Here is a 22,075-nt window from a genome sequence, read left to right as displayed (position 1 = left end):
AGTGTCACAAATTTTATTTTAAAAAATAACTATTAAAAAATACATATAAACAATCCACTTTTCTATTAAAAATTCCGTAAAAAGTCGTTTTATATTATACTGTAATTAGCGTATTAATAGTACAATAGCTTGAATTTACAGTCTGAATTTAGATTTTTCCACATCTTCTGAACAAAATTTTTGTATTTATTCTTATTTTAAACAAATTTATACATTTTTTTCTATCACTAATCCTTCTCATACATTTAATATACTTGAGATTTTATTTTTAAAATTTTATTTTTGTATTTGGAAACAAAATATTCCTTGGATAAAATTTCTTGCATATAGCGTAGTGTTTATAAATGTTATAATTTTTTTTTAATTTTTTTTTTTGTTTTTGAGAAGATACTAAGAAAAAATTTAGTGTGCAAAGAAAAAAAAATGTGCAGTGGGTTGGTGGGTTTTGTCGAATTAACTTAGCTGCGCTTTTTAGGGGATGCTGGGGAAAGGAGGGATGATCGGTCGCGGGATCGGTATTAATATGCAACAGCAGCCAGGGCAGCAGAAGATGCAGCAACAGCAACAGCCGGGTCAGCAGCAGATGGGACAACAGCAAATGGGTCAGCAGTCGATGGGTCAGCAGCCGATGGGTCAGCAGCAAATGGGGCAGCAGCAAATGGGGCAGCAACAAATGGGACAGCCGATGGGGATGGGCATGGGTGGTATGCAATCGATGCAGCAGCAACAGCAACAGTATCCGGCGACTACGACGAGTGCACCCCAGAGCGGTGGGATGTTCTCGACGGCGTCCAGTTTGTTCTCGGGTGCAACCAATGCGGCCACAGGTGGGCTGTTCAATAAGCAGCCGCCAAAGGGTGTGCCGCAGGTCATTCCGCAGCCAGGGATGACCCAACAGCCATTTGGCGGCCAGCCGACTGGTCAGATGGGTGGCGGTGTTGGTGGTATGGGTGCCTTCGGTGGCGGCCTCCAGGGCGCCCAACAGCCACAGCAGCCCGGAATGCCGGGTCAACAGGGCCCCAATCTCATGCAAAAATTGAATGAGATTACGGCGCCCGGTGGTGACATCCTGTCCAAAGGCAAAGAACTGATTTTCATGAAATTCGGTCTTGGCGGCAAATAACCCCGACCGCCCCGTTTACTAGTTAATCGTCTCGATATGATGTGCCCATGCCCCCATGAGGCTGGACTCGGCGTCACATCGTTGTTCTTGTTGTTACTGACACCGTTGTTGATATTGATTAATATTGATAATAGAAATTATAACAAAATTCTTATTGACGATAATAATGACGATTATGATAAAGATCTTACGCACATTATTTCTGCTTCTGAGCGGATTCCTTTCAAATTCCTTTCTTACCTTTTCAGCTATTGAAACATTATTATTACCAAAAAATAAATCCTTTAATCTTATATCTTACATAGCTGATTCGTAATTTTTGCGCCAATTTTGTGACTCATTTTCCTAGTCCATTGCGAAAATCCTTTCCGCAAAACCGCTCTACCTACACTGTGGTTTAAAAGTGTACAGATAAGTGCCCGGAATTTGCATTTTATCATTCTTACAGACGTACTCTACTTTTGGAATGTCATTTTATTAAATAAATAAAAAGCATAGCAAGAATTGAGGGAAAAAAAAACATTATCGAAACTTTTAATGAGACCTCTTAATGCCCAACGCACAATAAGTTTTATTTATTAAACATGTTTTTGAAATTTCAATGAGAGTGAATGAGATCTAGATGTAGTCATCTCGCTCATTCTCATAGGAAATTTTGAAAACATGTTTACAAACAAAAGTTATTGAGCGCTGGTCATAATGCTCTAAAATTCTTAATTAGTATTTTATCGGTGTTTTGTAAAAAGCCAAATTCAGTGCAATTTATTTAACGTGACATTAAGTGAGGAACAGGTTTTAAGGGGTGCATTTAACCTACGTGTTTCATGGTCTGGAAACCATACTTTTTGAAATTGTTGATTTTTTTAAAAATAAAACAGAGCATACAGGATAAATAAACCCAAAAATTCACTGTTTATTTAGCGGAATTATTATACAAATGCAATTTTAATTAAAATGCGTATATTAACCATCTAAATTTTTTTTATTTTTAATAAATTATGATAAATTATTTTTCGCATAATTTAATTTTTTAAAACCAATATCTAATGTATAGAAACTTTTCTTATTTCTATAAAATTGGTAATATATGTTTAAATGAAAACCCATATTAAATTTCGGACGAAAAAATAATTTTATCGTAAATACTTAGCATAATTTCATAATAAAAAAATTATTAAACCTTTTCATTGTATCAAATTTCTTTTAATGTAAGTCCTACTTTAAGAGATAAAGCTTATAATGCCTAAAATTTTGAATTTGATTTTTAAAGGTTATTCGTATTTAAATAATATCCAAACTTTTAAATTATTCCAGTTCAAGGGTTTTTTTTAGGAGATTTCGTTCCATTAACCCTTTAACGACGAGACAGTTTTCGCGGACAGAAAATCAGCAATAAAAATGAAACCAATGAACAAAACCAGTAAAAGGTCTTATATCTGGCCTTCGAAAAGTCAACAGAGTCTGATTTGGTGTATTTTTTGTCTCTATGAACGATAGGGACAAAAATAGCCTAAAAATTTAAGTAATTTTTCTGACAATACTAATGAATGATAATTTTCAATCTAATGAAAAATATTATGTTTCAGTATTGTAGTTTCTTTTCCCAAAAAGGTTTTGCTTAAAAAAAATTGGAAATATAAAAAATATTTAAAATTAATTTTCATTATGAGAATTTAAAAATTCGTAATTTTTGAGCTTAAAAATTTACTATAGAGCAAATAGCTGGAGACTTCCAAAAAATACCCTAGATTCCCTCAACCTTCTTCTTTGCAATTATGTACAAACATAAAGAAAAAATAACTTTAGGTAGTCAGGAAAAATTATTTTCTTTGTGGGACACCGGTGTTCCAATCGTCCTTAAAGGGTTAATAATTGATCAAAATCTTTAAATCCGTATTCAGGGACAAAGACTTTAAATTTAAAGGTTTTGAGGTACACTTGAGTTTAATTTAAAGTCTACTCTCCATAGGGTAAGTGTACCAAATTTCGACCAGCTTGCAATTTCGACCACTTCTTTGGTCCTCAAATTTCTATGAAAATAAAATTAAAAAAATAAGTGTCGCTTCGACGAACGATATGACGTGAGGAAAGCTAAAAGAATTCCGAAAGGCAAGGAACTATGAGAATGAAGATGGCCGAAATTTTACTCAAAGCCATGTATATATATTTATTAATTTGAAAATGCATTAACACTGCTTTTAGAGAAAACAAAGACGATAAACTCTCTACAAGGTTCCAAGCAACACTCCTTAAAAGAAAGTAACAAAAAATTATTTGTATTAAAAATATTACATTTCAATCTTGAGACTTTGGTGTTTACATGCAACTATGCCAAAATTTTGTACAGTTAGGGTAAGTGTGCCAAATTTCGGCATAGTTGCATGCAAGCGTCAAAGTCTCAAGTTTGAAATGTAATATTTTAAATACAAATTGATTTTTTTATTCTTTCTTTTGTAAGAATGTTGCTTGGAACCTTGTAAAGAGTTTACCGTCTTTATTTACTCTAAAATCATTCTTAGTACATTTTAAAATAAATAAAAATATAGACATAGCTTCGGTGCCCTATTTCGGCCACCTTCATTCTCATAGTTCTTTGCTCTTCGGGAATTCTTCCAATATCTTTTTCATGTCATCTCGTTTGTCGAAGCTACATTTTTTGTTATTCTTTTGCATTGTATACTCTCTAGAGTACGTAAAATCTAAAAGTTCATGGAAATTCGAGGAACAAAAAAGGTGGCCAGAATTTGGCACACTTACCCTACCCTAATCCAATTCTGTGATAGTTCTTTATTGTTTTTAATAGGAAATGTTTCTAAGTTTAATTAAAATATTTTAGGTAAAAAAAATGAAAAATTCATTCTCATAAAATATCTTAGTACTATCGTGCTTTTTATTGGCTGGGGCTTGAAAGCATTCGAAGCATTGAAAGCTCTAGTTAGCCAATCAAATAATTTGATAGGCCTAAAATATTTAAAATAATGAAAGATTTCATTTCAAGTGGATAAAGGAAAATATTCAAACTTCTTTTAACCATAAAATTGAGATGAAATCTCCAAAAGTCGAATACGTCTGACTACGTGACTATTACTGCATCATAATAATTTTTTAAAATATATTTTTTGATATCCAATATGTCAGTCTTAATTAGAATTGATTCAAGACTAAATCGTGAACTTTAGCTTACATTTTTGAACGACAGTGTAGTTGCCTCTCTAGTTAGATTTTTTTTATTTTAAATTGGTGATACATTATATCAGAATAATTTACTATACGACAAGATATGAGCCTCAAAAAAAAATGTATGCGTTTGAATTGCTACACACTGTCTGCAAGAAATATGTATAGAAAGAACAATGGAACTAACAAAGGTCTCAAATATATTTATCATGTAATCAAAATCACATTTCAGCTTGCAATAATATTACAAGATACACCAAGAAGAAAATATACTCCAAAATGTAACGCAGTTAAACAAAAAAAAAATGAAACAAAATTCTTTGAAAAAAAAATAATGAAAAATCATGTCCATAAAAAAGCCACGGAAATGTTACCAAAAATAGATGAGATGACATGTTATTTAATACATTTCAGCTAAATGTAATTAATAAATAAATACAGAGATATCGAGAATAGGAAAAAAATAAAGGGTTGAAAATTTTTAAAGTAAAATTGCTAGTTGGTAGGATTTTTTATAGATTGACTTTCATTTTATACCCGATGACGAAGTGAAGTATAAAAAAAAAATGCGTATTCTTTCCTCTCTTGAGTAATGTGAAGAGCGCAAGTTGGAACATATCAGTATTGTTCACAAGAGAAGTTGTGTTTATTGTATGTGTTTTTTGCCTAGAAAATCGCGAGAATGGAAAAATTTTCTTTTCATTCCCTCAACTAGCAATTTTCCACATGAACGTTATCATTTAACAATTTCACATTTTGAAACATCGCCTCCCTCTCTTAAAACCCATCACATGGCTGGCTGGAATGGTGAGATAACCACGTTGCAATATAATACTTGAGGGTTGGAAAGTTATTGGAATTTCGGATAAAAAAAAAGATGAAGAAAGAGTATCAGAAAAATATTGAAAAAAAAAATACTAACATTAAAGAAAATACCATAAATAAATATGCTGTATTGAATCCTTGTGTTTGACTTACGTGTACATAAATGAAATAACGTGAAAATATAAAAAGAAGAAATTGTCATAAGAACCAGAAAAAAAGATATCTGACAATATTTACCACATTTTCGACATTTTATTAAAACGATCATCATTTCTACATTCAATAATTTACTACATAAAACAAATAAATAAATTCTTTTCCACATACGCATACATACGCTCATTATAAATCATGTTAAAATAATGAAAAAAAAGGAATAAAAATAGATAAAACAGCTCAAGTACAATAACAAATATCTTACTGAATGAGAAAAAAAGATTTTAAAAATCACAAAGCTATATGATAAATATTTTATTAATGCGTTTTATTGAATTACATTGCAATAAAAGTCTATCAAATATTTACATCTATAGTGACATGAAAAAAAAACATAGTGAAGAAGAAAGTTGTTGTGAGACTTCATCATTAACTATTAAGTGATACCCAATGAAAAATCGTAGAACCAGCAAAATTTCACTCAAGATTTCACTTCAAAATCTCTAAAAAAAATGAACACACTTTAAAAAGAAATTGCTACTAATGAATACACAAATTCCCCATTGACGCTTTTTTTCTTATATAAATCTGTATTTGGCATAACATCTACAACTAAAAATCTTTAATACTAAAATATGCAGATGACACCTAAAAATGGAATAACCTTAATCTCAACTTTAACCTTCTTCATACAATTTTCATACGATACACTAACCCATTTCTCAAAGAAACGCAGAGAGGAAACCTTTCACACTCCCACAAGTACAGACGCGTGAAATATTCCGTAATGTAAAATCTTGTGATTGAAAACTTATTAAATTTTTATTTAATACACTGAGAGAAATCCGAAAAAGTTAAAATAACCATCCGGAAATGTTAATTTTACCCTGCAGTATTGATCCGAAATCGGTGTAAATATTACCCTTTTTAGGTGTAGTAGGGGTTAAAGGTACCCTTTTTCATGTTAATTTTACCCTTAATAAGGTGTAAAATTAACATTAAAAAATGTTGATATATTCTTACATCCAAAAAGTGTTAAAGTTATGAGGAAAAAATGTTAATCGCACCCTCTTTTTTTTCTCAGTGTATAGAAAGCAAAAAAGTTTAATTTCAGATGTGGCATTCAATTACATTTTAGTTTTTAGTCTCTTTTTAATTTAAATTTAGTCAGTAAGTACTTTTTTTTTAATTTTATACGTCATTTTATTTTGCAGGTTTGATATCGATATCATAATGCCCTAGGCACACTGACGAGTTAAGCCGAGAAACGACTTAATGTAATTATAATCAAAATAATGATTAGATTACATTTCCATCAGTTTCTGACTAATCCGTCTTTCAGCTTAAGCCGAGAAATGGCTTATTTAGTGGAAAACTGACGGGAATTTAGTCAAATGATTATTTTGATTTATAATACGTTAAGCCGTCTCCTGGTTTAAGTCGTAACTGTGTCTAAGACGTAAGAGCCTTGACAGACCTGAGGATTAGCCGAAAGACGACTTAGCGTAATTATATTAGAAATAATGGTTAAACTACATTTTCATCATTTTCCACTAAGTCGTCTCTCGGCTTAAGTCGTAAGTGTGTCCAGGGCATAAGGGTCAAATATATAGAACCAGCTGCTTAAATAGTGATGGTATACTCTGCTATCAATAACCAAAGCACCCATTAAAATAGGTGCCAATAAATTGTCTTGACTGTGGAACTTGTTTTCTTCAATATCGGAAAATCCTCGTGAAAATCAAATATGAACAGCCTCTTTTCAAGGGAGTCTAACCCCGCTACTTACATTTATAACGAGATTACTCGATGATCACAGTGAATCGTCGCCTAAGTTCCAATAAGAGTATTTCGGCTGTGGAACTTGTTCTAGACATTGCGTAACTCGCGCATGTTTAAGTATAAGTACCCTCTAATCGAGTGAGTTTAAGCCACTACCTATATTTGTAACGGGAGTACTCGATTATTACCCTGGATTCCCGTGTTAGTTCTATTGAGAGTACCCAGATTGTGGAACTTATTCAATGAATCCGTATTCCTCGAGAGACAGTGGGTCGATCCTAGCAATTAGGAAATATTTTGTCTAATACGTCACTTATAAATGACAGACTAATCACTTACCACCAACCACTGTTCCATATCACTAAATCTCAGCATCTTGACTGTGGAATTTATTCAGCACTTAGGTTGCAAATAAACTAGAAAGATTGCTATGATTTCAAGTGTGGAACTTCTTATATGTGGTTTCAAAGAAACGTAAATTGGGACACAGAATCCATAGCACGCATATTTAAAGTCATTGTGTTCTACATTCGAAAAAAAATCCATTTTACAAGTTTTACAGTCGAAATACTCTCACTGACAATTAGGTGATAACGTGAATCATGTTGACTATGCGAGGAAGTTATTTTTGTATAAACTATACGTCACAGATTCAAAAAATTGGTACCAGGGGTTCAAGTATTGAACATGTTCCACAGTCGAAACACTTCCTCGGTAATTTAGATCCTGTTTTAGATTATTGAAATTCAGATATCCCCGTCCCGATTTTAGTGAAAAGTCAGTTTTGATGAGAATGTGTTGTATATTTGGCCCTTAGGGGCTTAAATATTGAATAGGTTCCATAATCGAGACTTTTCATTTGGAAAATAAACAATGATGTGGAACATTGAAAATCGAATGTATCACTCTAATCTAAGTTACGGGTGAGTTTCTCGATCAGTGGGTACTTTATACTTGGCCTTTATTTGATAGAGATTGTTGGAATAACTGCTTAAATTCTAACAGATCTCACATGATCTCACACGTTTATTAATCATCTAAACCCCTGTCGTAGTTCCTGTGAGAGTGTCTCGAGTTGAGGCTTTTATAATTCTTCAGTATCAGATTTAAGATCAAATTCCGGTTTATATTATGAGCAGCCTTCTGGTGTGGGAGAATCTCATTGTGACAACACTAACGATCGAGTATGGAATACGTTCCACAGTCGAGACACATAGCCAATCTGAAGGTGGTGCAGATTATTGGAAAAATTATGAAAATGGGATCATTGGACCTTCTGGCCTTATACACTACAGAAATTTATGTCCATATTGAAGCAAATTCTCCACACTTGTACAGGAAAAACTCTTCAATATGGACATAAATTTCTCTAGTGCGTAGAGGCCAATAGACTCCCTTTAAGAGCAGTTGTCAATATCCTTTAACTTTTGATACGCAGAAATTATATTAATTTTGCATTTTATGTTTTATGAGTTTCCTTTACGAGATTTTACTTCACAAAATACTTCTTTCCCCTGTACCATCTGCTCAAATAAAATTTAATAAACACAACAACACTTTTGAAAGAAATACTACACCCTAAAAGTTTCACGTCAGCTCAATGAATAAAAAAAAAAACAAAATTTATTAAAGAAAAAGATTATTTGTCTGTTAATATATATACTATTGTTATGGGATCCACAGGATGATCGACGTATGAACAGAGAGAAATGTTGTGGAGAGGTGAAAAAATTATGATAAAAGAATACTAAAAAAAAATTCAGTTCGGTGCCTTCTGAATGTTTGACGCGCGGATTGATCAGCCAGTTCATTTGTATATTCCCTTTTCCAAATTTTCTCCAGCACCTTAAGCTCTCAATTAATCATTCCTCAATGTTTAGAATTCTCATTTCCTTAAGTCATAACTACGTCCCACCCCACCCTTTCTTTAAGAATATGAAAAATTAGTTAGATTTTGTACATTTTTCGACGTAAAAGATTAAACCTTTACAAAAAAGTAAAAAAAAAACAAATTGGGAATATAAAATAAACTATTGTGATCTTTCCAATTGATCGTGCATGGCTAAATCACTTCAATATATTATATTTAAAGAAAAGAGATGAAAAAAGTATAAGAAATTAAAAAAAAATGAAATAAAGTATATTAAATTAAAAATATATATTTCACTGTTATTCAAATCGTTTTATACGCGGACATATCAAAGCTACCCCGCGACCACACCTTACTATTTAGAGAAAAAAAATGATGATGATGAATACCCCAGACATGATAGTGTGAGGAAATCGTAGGAAAACCAAAGATTATACCCTGTTCCCTGAGATAAGAAAGAAAAGATCGCCCTTCCACTTTAATTAAATGACAAAAAAATATATATTAAAAAGATATGTTTAATAAATTATGTAGTATCCCTTCGCTATCGTCTCCTGCGCAAAAAAGGCAAAATTTAAGCAAATAAAATTGAAAAAAAAAGAAAATGAACAACTTTCCTCTTAACACTTTCGCATACTCCTCTCTAGATCATTGCAAACGTCTCTTCTGCACTGGAATTTTACAAACAGAAAAAAATTAACTTTGAATATGCCTCTCGTAAATTTTCAAACTTTTCGAAAATTTTCGGTATTCATTTTCTATGTTCGAAAATTCCGTTGCAGACGCCATCATTCTAAACACAAAAATCGTGTGTTTTCATTTCGACGCAACAAATAAAATATCACTATTTATTTTCCAAATACAAAATATCTAACTCTTTTCGTAAATAATTTTCATCGTAGTTCTTCTTTGTAAAAAAAAAAAATTAAACCAAAAATGTGAAGAAAGATAAATTAAGTAATTGTAATGATGGATAATTGAAAGACATTTTTACTGATTAAAACAACAACATCCTATATCATTTATTAAACTTCACTGTATAAAAGAATATTAATTGATGAGCAAAATAAATAAGAGGCAGGTTCCAGAGGTATTTCAAAAAAAGTAAAATGCCTCTGGACAAAAGAAATACCATAAGAGGGAAAGTATTAAAAAAAGAGAAAGATCATCACTGAGAAAGTTGGCATAACACAAAAAGAAATTCAACACTACTATTACACTAAAACATTATTAAAAAAAAAGAAAAAATATGATAAAAAATGAAAGGATGGAGAAAATATATAGATTATTGAAATAAACCCAAAAAATATAAATTAAAAAAATGTAATTGATGACTATATGCTTGACTTTGTAAAACTTGTGTAATTTGTAATTAAAAAAAAACCTTAGGCTGACAAATTGTTTTATTGATTTTAGGTATACTTAGCTTAAAAAATTGAACAAGTAATGTAATGGAAAAGTTGGTAGATACAACAAAGAGAGTTGTTATATGAAAAAAAAACTGAGAAGAAAATGGACAGTTTGTGTCAAGAATACGGTCATCATGTTAATTTAAAAAAAAAGATGAAAAAAAAAACAAAATGAAAATTCGTACTATAGATAAAATCCTGCAACTCACAGGGTTTCGTGATCCATCACCTATCAATTACAGATACACTCGATAGCACCTTGTTTATTTTTTCTGCCAATTATTCCCTATTTTGCCAAACAACCTGCCCCGAATTTTTTCAAACGAAAACCACGCTCATTATTGTTTTAACAGCACTGTTTCCGGAAGTCACATTACACGGGAAGTCACGCCATCGAGTTTATCAAAATAGGGTTATCAATTGATGCTGATGGATCGCTATTAACCCGTGTATCTCTGTACAGCACCAAAAAGAAAATGATGATGAACTTACGAAGAACAAGAAAATACCATTATAATTAAAAATAAAATAACTATATAATAAAATAAAATATTTCTCTCTCATCAATCCACACGACTTTTGTAATCCTTACACTGGTTATTTGTGGTTATGGCGACAAAAGTTTTTATTTCTATCCCTTTAAAAGATCCATTTAAACCTGAAAGCAATGGATCTAATTGATAATTGATCCATTAGCTACTGTCTGGATTTAAAAATATATTTTATTTTACTACATCTTTTGTCCAAGCGTCTCTGAAATGCTAAATATTGTAAGGTACGTAAAGCGGTCTTCAGACTAGAGGTTTAGTCCAGTTCCCGAAGGTCTCTATTTCCTAAATAGCGAGCAATTTTATAAGTTTTGAGAGTCTAATAGGTTAATTATCTTTAATAATCCAATCGTAAGTTAAATTTTTCCAAAAAAATGTGATTGATAAGGAAATAGAGCAGTTAAGCCATATGGCTAAGCGTTAGGTCTGAAGCTCGTATAATGGTAACCTTTCTGGGTTAGCTTTCAGAGGAAAGATTGTCAAAAATTACATAATCTCAAAGGAAACTCTTGGATTGTTCGCTCTTAATGTATATCCCAATTTTTAACATTTTTGTATGAGCTGGTTTGTTGATGAAAACTTACAGAAAATAATCAAAAAAAAATTCTACGGCATTCTAAACCTAAAGTTATAGTAAGGTGAGGTAACTGGATCGTTTTTTGAAGAGTGCTACTTAAACGCTTGTTTTTGGACTGATGAAATTCTCTTTTACTTCTTCTAACTCCATAGAATTATTCACTGTTTCATTCAGAAACATAATATAAAAAAAATATCAAAAATATAAAAAAGAAAATTTAAAAAATAATGATAATACTAAAATAAGTCAGCATGCACTAACTGGGTCGCCTTTTCGCTAATTCACTTTTAATTAAACCTTTGAATTTAAAATACTTTTTTCATAAGGAAAAAACAATAAATGTTTTCAATTAACCAGCTGTCATTAGCGAAAATATCACTGCTAGAAAATTTTTAGTGAAGAAGCCGTCTTGCACAAGATTGAAATGAGTCGATTACATTTACTTATTTAATGGACAAAAGTATTATTTTTGGGTTTTCTCAAACTTGAATAGTTATATTATGTTACTGTAAAGACTATATTACGAAAATAAAAATAAAAATATTATTTTAAGTGGATTTGTCATAAACGATCCAGATAGCAAAGCGCCCGGATTAGCACACTTGACTGTATGTTTTGCTCTAAAAAGACAGAAAAAGTGTTTTTTTCTGACCTTTAATTTTTGACCCTCTCGTCCTAAAAGGGTTCGTTAAGTACTAAAGGTAAACTTGCTCTTATGGCGTCTACACATTAGAGAAATTTTTTGTCCATATTGAAGCAAATTGCCTACGCTTGCGTAGGAGAAACTATTCAACATGGACATAAATTATTCTAGTGTATACAGGCCATTAGAAATTAAATAATATATCGAGAAGTACCCTCTCCTGCAAATTTGAGAATTCGTCTACATCCATTCTTAATGCCTCGACAGGATTGGGAACAATTTTCATAAAAAATTGCTTTTTGAAGGAAATCGTCTGTGTATAGAGGCCTTTATTGATTACGTTTTCTCAGCTTTTAACATTTTGTAACAGCAAGATCCTAAAATTTACCAAAATCAAGTTCAAAAATGCTTTATTTCACCTCTGGTTCTGGGTTCTTTAGACACCTCCAGGCTTAAAAATGTATTCAGACAAAAATGTGTTTTAGGGTAAAATTTGGAATACGAGAAAACGTGGAATTCCGAGCAAAACGTTCAAAGCGTTCTACTTCTCAGTTGTACTCACTGTGTGCAATGCTGGTCTTAAATTAAAGAATTAAAGGGTTAATCAACAATGTAGGGAACCTGTTGATATTAAATCAATGGACAAATCCGGTGATCGTCGGATGGGAGGAGGTTCAGTCCAGAATAAAAATTCTTTTCTTCCCAGAGCTTTCGATGCTCTACGCACCTTCTTCAGTGGTCAAAAATGTTAGGCTTTTTCTGGGACTTCGTTTCGATTGGGGACAAGGATGATCCAATCGAGACGAAGTCCCAGAAAAAGCCTAACATTTTCGACCACTGAAGAAGGTGCGTATAGAGCATCGAAAGCTCTGGGAAGAAAAGAATTTTTATTCTGGGCTGAACCTCCTCCCATCCGACGATCACCGGATTTGTCCATTGAATTAAAGGGTTAATGTTATTGAATTTATCTAACCCATATGGTTAGTGACTTACAGATGAGAACAAATTTGGCGAATCAGTAATTAAAATGTGACACCCTTTTACTCTTTAAAATCATAATTCCTCTCGTTCAATAATAACGGGCGAGTACGTGAACTCGCACGACTTGCACTTTAGGCTACCGGTATATTTTCGAATAGGTTTGACTTGGCTTTGGAATGGTTTGTCTCCCCGAAAGGTTAGTACTGAACGGAGCCATTATGTCATAAATGTGTGACTTAGGGTTAGAACCGGCTATTGAAATATATTGCGATTAGGTCAGATTTATTATAGGAATATGGGAACAATATGAAGTGCTCGAAGCCAGAGTGTGTGCGAACCCTAAACGCCTTCCCCTAACCTTTATATTGACAAAATTTATCCATAACCTTCGAAAAGTTCATCTTTGAGAAAAATGTATAGCTTTTATTTTTTATATTCTTACTTCAATTATCAATATGGGAATTTAGTTTCAGTTTTTTAGGAATGTAAAATTAAAATAGAAAAGATATCCAGTCATTAGTCATTTTATAAAATTACTGAATTATTTTGAAAAAAAATAAGGGGTTACCCTTCACCGGTATCTCAAATGTCCGTAAAGAATTTTAGTAATGATTTTACAGTAATGCGGGTAATACTTAATTCCTATTACAAAGGAAATTATGTGTGAAACTCACGGTTTTTTAACCTACAATCTAGCCACAATCTTAAGCTAAACCTAGACAAATTAATAGTTTAAGTCGACAGAACGGCTCAGTACGAAACTTATTGGAATGTAGTCTAATAATTATTTTGATTTTTAATTATACGTTAAATCGTCTCTCGTCTTGAGTGATAGGTCTATTCAGCACATTAGCGTTTTTTGCTTTTTTTTATTGAAAAAAATCTGTATCAAAATCGCATGATTTTGCGATTTTTGTGTAAAAATCGGACGATCTTACAATCCTCACAATGCTTGTACGAAAATCGGGCTTTTTAACACATTCTGTATAAAAACAATTATCCCATCTGTACATTTACGTGTGAATAATTCTCTATTTAATCATTTGCATTTGATGCAAGCTATGATACAGACGTCGCCTCTTGCGAGTAATTCTAACACAAAAGGTATGCAGATACGACAAAGGTCGATGCAACCGACGTAATGATTCCTTAGTCACCCCGGTCACCCCTTTGTTGGATACAAAAACTGCCATTATATTGACCATAATAAAAAAGAGTTTTTTTTTGTTTTTAAGCATCTTGTTTAACTCTTTCGTCTCCTTTGGGACTCTGGGTACCTATGGAAACAACAATTTTTTTTAGACTATCTAGAATCGATAAAAATCCGATTCTTCTAGATAATTACAAACTATAAGGATGTCCAAATCTAGGATATTTTTTGCAGGATCCTAATTAACTCCTGAGCTAAGATATTCTTGGTCAAAGATCGTGAATTTTCGATTTTCTGCTTCCTTGCAGATATTGTAACTTTTTGATATTTCTAGACCAGAATAAGGAAAAACCTCTCGGGGCCAATAAGTATGATAACTAACAATTACAGATTACATAAATTCGAAAAACATTTCTTTCTTAAATTTTCAAAAAACTTGTTCAAACTTTATGCAAAAATAATTCACAAAATTGATATTATTGACTTTTGTAAAATTGAAGTTTGTCTCCTTTTCGTTCTTTTGGGGACGAGAGTATCCATGAGTTTTCCAATTTCCCAAAGGCGGAAAAAATTCTTTCTCTTCAAGAGTATCATATTTGACCACTAAGACTTACAATAAAGTGAGTTTTATTGAAATATGTTGTGGTCCGAAAAGAGCTGACAATCATTCGTCTACACAGAAAGAAAATCTGTAAAATTGCTCGTAAATGTTCGTCAAATATTACGGGGAACTTACGAAATGCTTGTAAATCGTATAACTCACAAAAAGTTCGTAAAAGTTTGTTTTTTTTTACAAACATTGTTCGTAGTTGGTGAGCATTTCTTGTTCTTTTACAAACATATCGTCGGTTGCATCTACCTCTGTCGTATCTGCATTTCTTTTGTGTCAGCATTTCACGCAAGAGGGGTCGTCTGTATAGTAGCTTGCATCGAATGCAGATACAAAACAAATGCAGATACGACAGAGGTAGACGCAACCGACGATATGTTCATACACAGAAAAAGATATATCGTAAAATCGTTCGTAAATGTTTGTGAATTCTTATTGGGTATTTACGAAATGTTAGTAGCATGATCACTTGACAGGCATTTTTTGTTCTTTTACAAACATGTGTTCGCAAATGTTCAGAAACATACAACATTTTACGAACATTTTTTGTGTGTTTATGAACATTTACGAACAAATGTTTGTAAAAGTACAAAAAATGCTCGTCCAGTGATCATGTTACGAAAAATGTTTGTGAAAAAAGTACAAACTTTTACGAACTCGTAAGATTTACGAGCATTTTGTAAGCCCCCAATAGGAATTCACAAACATTTACGAACAAATTTATGAAATACTTTGTTCCTTATGGCTCTGGCACACCTTTTCGATCAGGAAAATTTCATAAAGTCGAAATTCGGATCCCCTTCTTTCTCACATGTTTTGCATATGACTATATCTCATTCTTTCGCATACCAAATGCGATTGAGCTAAATTGAATTTGGAGTAATGTTTAAGAGAAGAAGAAGAGTGCAAGAGAATGAGATAGACATATGCAAAACATGTGAGAAAGAAGGGGATCCGAATTTCGACTTTATGAAATTTTCCTGATCGAAAAGGTGTGCCGGAGCAATTATGTACAAATTTTTCTCTAAATTCGAGAAAAGAATTAGTCAAAAAAACCAAAACACTTTAATTTTTTATTCTATTTTCACGAGTTTTTTTTTATTTAAACAACATTTTGATTTACGCACTTTCATAAAAAGCACAATTTTGAAATTCAAGACATCTCTTCACAATTCAAAGTGGGTTTCTGTAATGAAAGTGACTGATTTTATGGAGGATTCACTGGTGTAATACGAGAAGTCCCAAAGATCTGTTGTAAAAAGCAGTGCCTCTCCACTCTTCACATTCACAATGTATTTCCCACACTCCTCCAGACACTTCCCCCGACCACTCAGTTTAAACACTCCACGTCCCAGCAACTGACGCACGAGAACGATTCCCTCGAGGGTGAGCTCTTTGGGTGCTGGATAATCGTAATTGCGAGACATGAGGACCCATGAAGAGTACGCTGGCTCGAGATGGGGCGAGAAGAATCCTGGACGAGATGCTATCAATCGACTGGCTTTAACTGCAGGAAAATCGCAGTTGCGGAAGTGGATGAACCAGGATTGTTCATCTACTTTCTGCACACGCTCAATGAGCTCGTGTAAATTTGCCAGACGACGCACAATCAAATTGGAGCTCATTTCGCAGGGACTTGATTCCATTAGAGGCTCTAGTGTTAGCAGGTGTTGCGTGAAATTATCTTCTGGCCACGGAGGATGGGAATTTATTAGAATCACTGGGAGTCCCCGTTCCAGAAATTCCTCATTGATGAATGTATAGTCAGTGTTCCAAGTTGTTTGAATTGAGTCTGCAAAATAATTGTAGATTGATGCTCCTCTTAGGAACCATCGTCCTGACTCTATTACCTATATTTTCACAAACGGAGCAATCCAAGGCGGGCTTCTCACTGACCACGTGGTCGTCTGTGTTTGACGCCAAAGGATAATCCAGCAAACATTTTGCATCGTGTAAATGGGTCCAATTCCAGAATGGCAACAATTTGATTAGGATAATCCTTCCAATGGCCACTAAATTCCAATTTACCACTGACACTTGAGAAATACTCCACAGAATAACCAACAATAGAGCAATAAAAAAATATTTCTTTAGCAATTTCATCCTTAAATGAACAATTAGGGGACGACATATTTTTTGATAGTCTTTTTGAGAGAGATTTTGTTCATCGAGCTTCCTGAAAAACTCCTGAAACTCTTGATCGAGAGCCTGGACAGTTTGAACCATTGTACTTGTTGAGGATTTTAGGGAAACTGCTCGCTAAAATATTTTTATTCATCTTTTATACTGGCAATTTTAGGGGTGGTTTTGGCGCGCATGTCGTATTTAAGGCGGGAAACTATATAATATCCCCCATGTCTGAAAAATGTCCATTTAACCCAAGACGAGAACCATTGGCTGCTGCCCTCTGTAGGTTTGGGAATTTCCTCTTCTATTAACCAAACTATGCTGTGCTGTATCTACTCTGTAAATTTCACGAAAACTCCCAAAAAATCAAATAATATGCAAAAAAAACAAGAGTAGGGAGTTTGAATGTGCATTCAGATTATATCCAAAAAATCTAAGTGTCATCAAACCAAGGATTAAAAGGAAATCTTGGTGTAAAAACCACGAAATTCAGAATGAGAAATCCAGTTAGTTTGAAAAAAAAGTAATCGCAGCAAACTTCACTCTGCGTAGTCGAGCAATGTCCGGCTGAAAACTCTAAAAATAAGAAGAAGAAGAAGATTTTATCCCCGTGTAAAATCGTGAGAGTTTTGAGAGTAACACACTCCTTTGTAGAAAAAATTGGTGTAATCGGTTCTGAAAACAGCATAAAAAGTGCAGTAGACGCAGCAGCTGCCACCCACGTTGCAGTTCAATTGAAGGAAAACACGATCTATTAAAAATTCCGGTCTCTACGTTTTCAAGAGGCCCACGGGTGCCGCATTTCAGTGATTCTTCAGACGACATGAACAAGAAGAAAAATCGTCAAGTTCCCACAAGGTAATCTCATTTTCTTTGTTTTTTCACCCTCTGGGTGAATCCTCTTGCCAGCAAAGGGCACATTTTGAGGGTGCAGGAGGCAAAAAGTGCATGATTGAGAGTGTAAATGAAAAAAAAGTCCACGTCTTTCGTGTGAACAGTAACATCTTATATAAATTAAATGCTGTAGCGATGGCCAAAATCACACAGATTTCTCTCGATTTGTCAAGCTTTTGATCCTCTTCCTGTCCCTGGGCAACATTAAGAGAGTGCAGTGAGACTTTCTGAGGCATCTTGGGTGGTTTTTGTGATGTTTCTGAGCATTTTATGCGTGATATTTGCAGTAATATCTCGTCTAGTGCCCTGTAAATTTTGACAGGCCAGACGCCATTGCTGTTTCTTTCTTCTGCTCCTCGCACACACACACCCTCACTCATTCTCTCTCTCTCTCGTGTTTGTGTAGCTGCGTGCAGATGAGAGCAGTAGCCAATCACGCCGGCGGCTGACAATTGATTAAAATCCTCATCGCCGGCGGATCAGGGGTTGATAATTTTGCAATTGCAGTATGGCTAAACTAAGAGGCTATTAAACTCTACAACTTTTTCTTTCAGAAATTTACAATCTGCTAAATATTCGAGATGTAACATTGCCAATCTTCTCCATAAATGACAATATCATTAATTATGAAATGTGTCATTGAACAAGATTAATGTATTCGTGACTTTCATGAATTTCTTTACTATGTTTACATTCAATAGCGCCCTAAATCAGAGAAAAAATTCACAAACGTAAAACTGGCCTATTCAATTCCGCGATTATCTGGCTACAACCAGAAATATAACCATGGGCGATTCTAATTATCTCTTACAATTTACCATTTACTATTAAAAATTGGCAGGAACACGAAATTGTCCCTTTTGCACTGTATAATTGACTAAGGAAGTGCTGTTCAAAACGTCCTCAAATGTAGTTATTAGAATGGTTATTAAATCCTTCCCAAATGGTAAACAATTTTACCATAAAAGCTAAAAGGATTTTAAATTTACAGTCCTACTCTTGTAATAATAATAATTATGAGACATCATTTCATAGAGGAACTACGCCTTTGCGTAGAGAAAGGGTAGTCTCTGGATGCAATTCAATTCAAACACATTTATTGCTTTGTAACTTAAGAGAATTTTTAACGAGTGAACAAATAATAACTTAAAAAAGTCGCAGAAACATTAGAACTAAACGCATTCACAATATTTAAGTCGTATTGTAAATATCCAAAATTTGTTAGAAAAACTCGAAAAACTCGGGAAATTGCTGACTATTACTGACTTTCGATGAAGCTCTTCATTATACTTCAATATACCTTTTCTGATCATTGCACAAATTTACTCAAAATCGTTGCACAATTGTACTGAAAAAAATTTATTAGAGCTGTATAGAACAATAGTGCAAGAACAAGGAGTGATGGTAAATACATAAAGCTTTAATAATCTTTTCTCTCAGCATACGATGCAATAGTGTGGAACGAAAAATTTTCATTTTAAGAACTTTTTACAGTAGTATGATTTTATTGCCATTTTCAGATATAAAAAAACAAGGTCCCTAATTCAGGGACATTTCTTATCTTTTTTTTACTTGTTTTTCTCAATGTGAAACAGTAAATATCCAAACTTTTGTTATTTTGCGCTAGTAGAAGAGTAGTCCCTATATGATGGTAATGTTCCGGGTTCGAATACCCTGCATGTCATTAGAAACTTTTCCAGCAATAAAAGTATTCAAATTAGGGCGGTGGCATTACTTGTGGCCTATCTTTACTTATGGTAATGTCGCGATTTTTGTGAGAACATAATCCCGAAAACGAAACAAAATGTGATGTGTTATCATAACACATCAAATAGTAGGTGAGATTGTTAAGAATCTCACCTACTATTTTTAATTTTGAGGTTTTTTAAATCATTTTCCGACATTATGAAATTTTTTGCGGGGAGGCCACAAGTAATGCCGCCACTCTACATCCAGTTAGCTTCGTTTGCACTTGTTTCCATGAGGCATGTGACTAACAACAACAACCCCATCACCTAAAATAATAATACCTTGTTCCGAACTCTCGCTTACGGAAAGGCGTAGTTCCTCTATGGTTAGTTGTGCCAGCATTATTATTTGTCCTTCAAGAAATTTGACTTATGATTTCTCTTTCGTGCGACTCTCTTTCTTGATCTCTCTTCATAATTGAAAGAAGCATTTAATTTCACCTTGGCACTTATTATTGAGTTATAATTTTTAAGTTTTGCTAAGTTATTTTCAAATTCAAACACTTCGAACTGTAGGCTCATACCAGCATTTATCGTTGTATATTCCATACAATGGCAGGTACATAATAACTTTTGTTACCATGTTTTCTAAACTGCCTATGAAAGTGAACGAGATCACTTTATCTAGATTTCAATCACTCACTGAAATGTCAAAAGTATGTATACCAAAAATTACTATGCGTTCGGCAAAAAAAAACATAAATCTTTTACGCGCGACTAAAACAACTCTTTGCTTTCTTTTATAGTAATTTTGGTGAATAGGTTTACAAAATTTATTGTGTATGTTGAGTTTTTGCTACAATATGCCGTGTACACAATAATTTGTTGTGTAAACACGGTTTTGAAACTACATATCGACGGCTCCATTCCAAAATATGCTAAGTCGACTTAGCCTTTTATTACTCCGAGAGATATGTTGTTCCTGGGACCGAGATCTATAACTGGTGAAAATTTGGTGGTCATCCGACGTCCGAGTAACGAGATATTCCATTTTTTCGAAAAAAAAATTACACAGGCAGCATAGGAAATCGCCAACTTCAAATGGCTCTCCTGAAATGTTGTCATTCTGAGATAGCATAGTATGGAATGGAAGCGTCGATATGAGAGTGCGACTAGAAGTATATTTCACTCACTCTCATTGAAACTTCAAATACGTGTTGGAAAAACAGGTGTTGTGTACCCCTCATAAGCCATAATCGCCATAATATAATGTCCAACGCATAATAACCCTTGTTTTGTAAAAATCTTTTTGGCATTTCGTTGCTAGGATCAGCTATTGCTAACGGAATTTGCTTTGTGTCTGCTTCGTTGTAAACAAATCGTTGCGTGGAGTTTGTGACGAATGTAGTCACAAAGCACATAAAGTTAGCACACTCGCTGGTCCAACCGAAGATTTCAGTAAGAGTGAATGATATGTAGATCTAGTCATCTCGCCCAGTATTATTATTCGTATCGAGATATTGCATTACAAGATAAATCCTTTTTTACAATGTAAATTCTCGTAGTGGAAGAATCGGCTAAGTCGATTGTAGATCGCCGAAAGGAGCGCGTCTTCCTGTGGTGTGGATGTTTCTTCCATGCTCCCAGAGTTCTTGGGTGAAGCCGCTGCATTCTGCATTATATTACATTTTTGTAACATGTGAAAATTGTCTAAATCAGACATTCAGATCTTTGTACGTACCGGACGGGACTCGAACTCACAACTGTGAGAGTCGAGTCAGAGATCTTATCCGCCCAAGAACCAACAGTCTTACCTAGTAAGTCACTGAGATTCCCATCTCGCCCACTATTACATTGACGGCTCCATTTCATACTATGCTAAGTCGACTTAGTCTTTTATTACTCCGAGAGATATGTTGTCCCTGGGACCGAGATCTACAACTGGTGAAAATTTGGGGGAAAAAAATTTACACAGGCAGCATAAGAAATCGCCCACTTCAAATGGCTCTCCTGAAAAGTTGTCATTCTGAGATAGCATAGTATGGAATGGAAGCGTCGACATGTACTTTCGAAAACATGTTCATAAAACAAAAATTACTGGGCTTTGAGCATAACATGTTGTCAGGCTTTTGTTCTGAAAAATTTGGAGTCTGAAAGACTCCGTTTAGTGCCCCCATCCGAGCACTTCTAGATCATGTTACAGACTAACTGACATTTCCTCCTGTCAGTCTCAACCAATATAGAACTATACATATAGTCTTAAGAAAGGATCGTTGGATCCAAAAGGCAGGAAATAAACTGAAATCTAATCTAATCTAAACCGCCAGTAAAAAGGTCTTGCTCGGAATAAGAGCGGGAAATATGGATTTCCTGTGAACAGGGAAGGGAATCCAGCAGACGGGCTGTATTTCGCATCAGGTGGAAAATCTCGACACACACAGTAAAAAAATTTACAACCACCATCGTTGGTAATTTTTGCACGAGCGCTATGGTTGTGAAGTTTGTGTATTGGAAA

At 33.8% G+C, this 22,075-nt stretch overlaps 3 protein-coding genes across 4 annotated transcripts in view; 2 read left to right on the top strand and 1 right to left on the bottom strand.

Annotated features, from left to right (window-relative positions):
• LOC129809500 (RIMS-binding protein 2) overlaps nt 1–10,514 on the top strand; it is a 92,895-nt gene extending 82,381 nt beyond the window's left edge. Inside the window, exon 20 of the mRNA XM_055859349.1 lies at nt 476–10,514. Coding sequence (XP_055715324.1) covers nt 476–1,123 — 648 coding nt within the window. The 3' untranslated portion in view covers nt 1,124–10,514. The remainder of the gene's footprint in view (nt 1–475) is intronic.
• A 5,503-nt stretch (nt 10,515–16,017) lies between these two features.
• LOC129802544 (uncharacterized) lies at nt 16,018–17,079 on the bottom strand. The gene is made up of 2 exons (XM_055848507.1): nt 16,702–17,079; nt 16,018–16,643 (listed from the first exon to the last, which is right to left on the bottom strand). Exons 1-2 carry the CDS (start codon nt 17,075–17,077, stop codon nt 16,018–16,020), a joined length of 1,002 nt encoding a protein of 333 aa, XP_055704482.1. The 5' UTR covers nt 17,078–17,079.
• Nucleotides 17,080–17,548: 469 nt separating this feature from the next.
• The window catches only part of LOC129809499 (ataxin-2 homolog), a 39,304-nt gene continuing 34,777 nt past the window's right edge, over nt 17,549–22,075 (top strand). For both annotated transcript variants that reach the window (XM_055859348.1, XM_055859344.1), the window contains exon 1: nt 17,549–17,836. In XM_055859348.1, the coding sequence (XP_055715323.1) occupies nt 17,802–17,836 (35 nt within the window). In that variant the 5' untranslated portion in view covers nt 17,549–17,801. The remainder of the gene's footprint in view (nt 17,837–22,075) is intronic.

The sequence above is a fragment of the Phlebotomus papatasi genome, chromosome 1 (assembly GCF_024763615.1).
Source record: "Phlebotomus papatasi isolate M1 chromosome 1, Ppap_2.1, whole genome shotgun sequence".
Taxonomy (NCBI): Eukaryota; Metazoa; Arthropoda; class Insecta; order Diptera; family Psychodidae; genus Phlebotomus; species Phlebotomus papatasi.
This window is presented reverse-complemented; position numbering and strand designations above follow the sequence as displayed.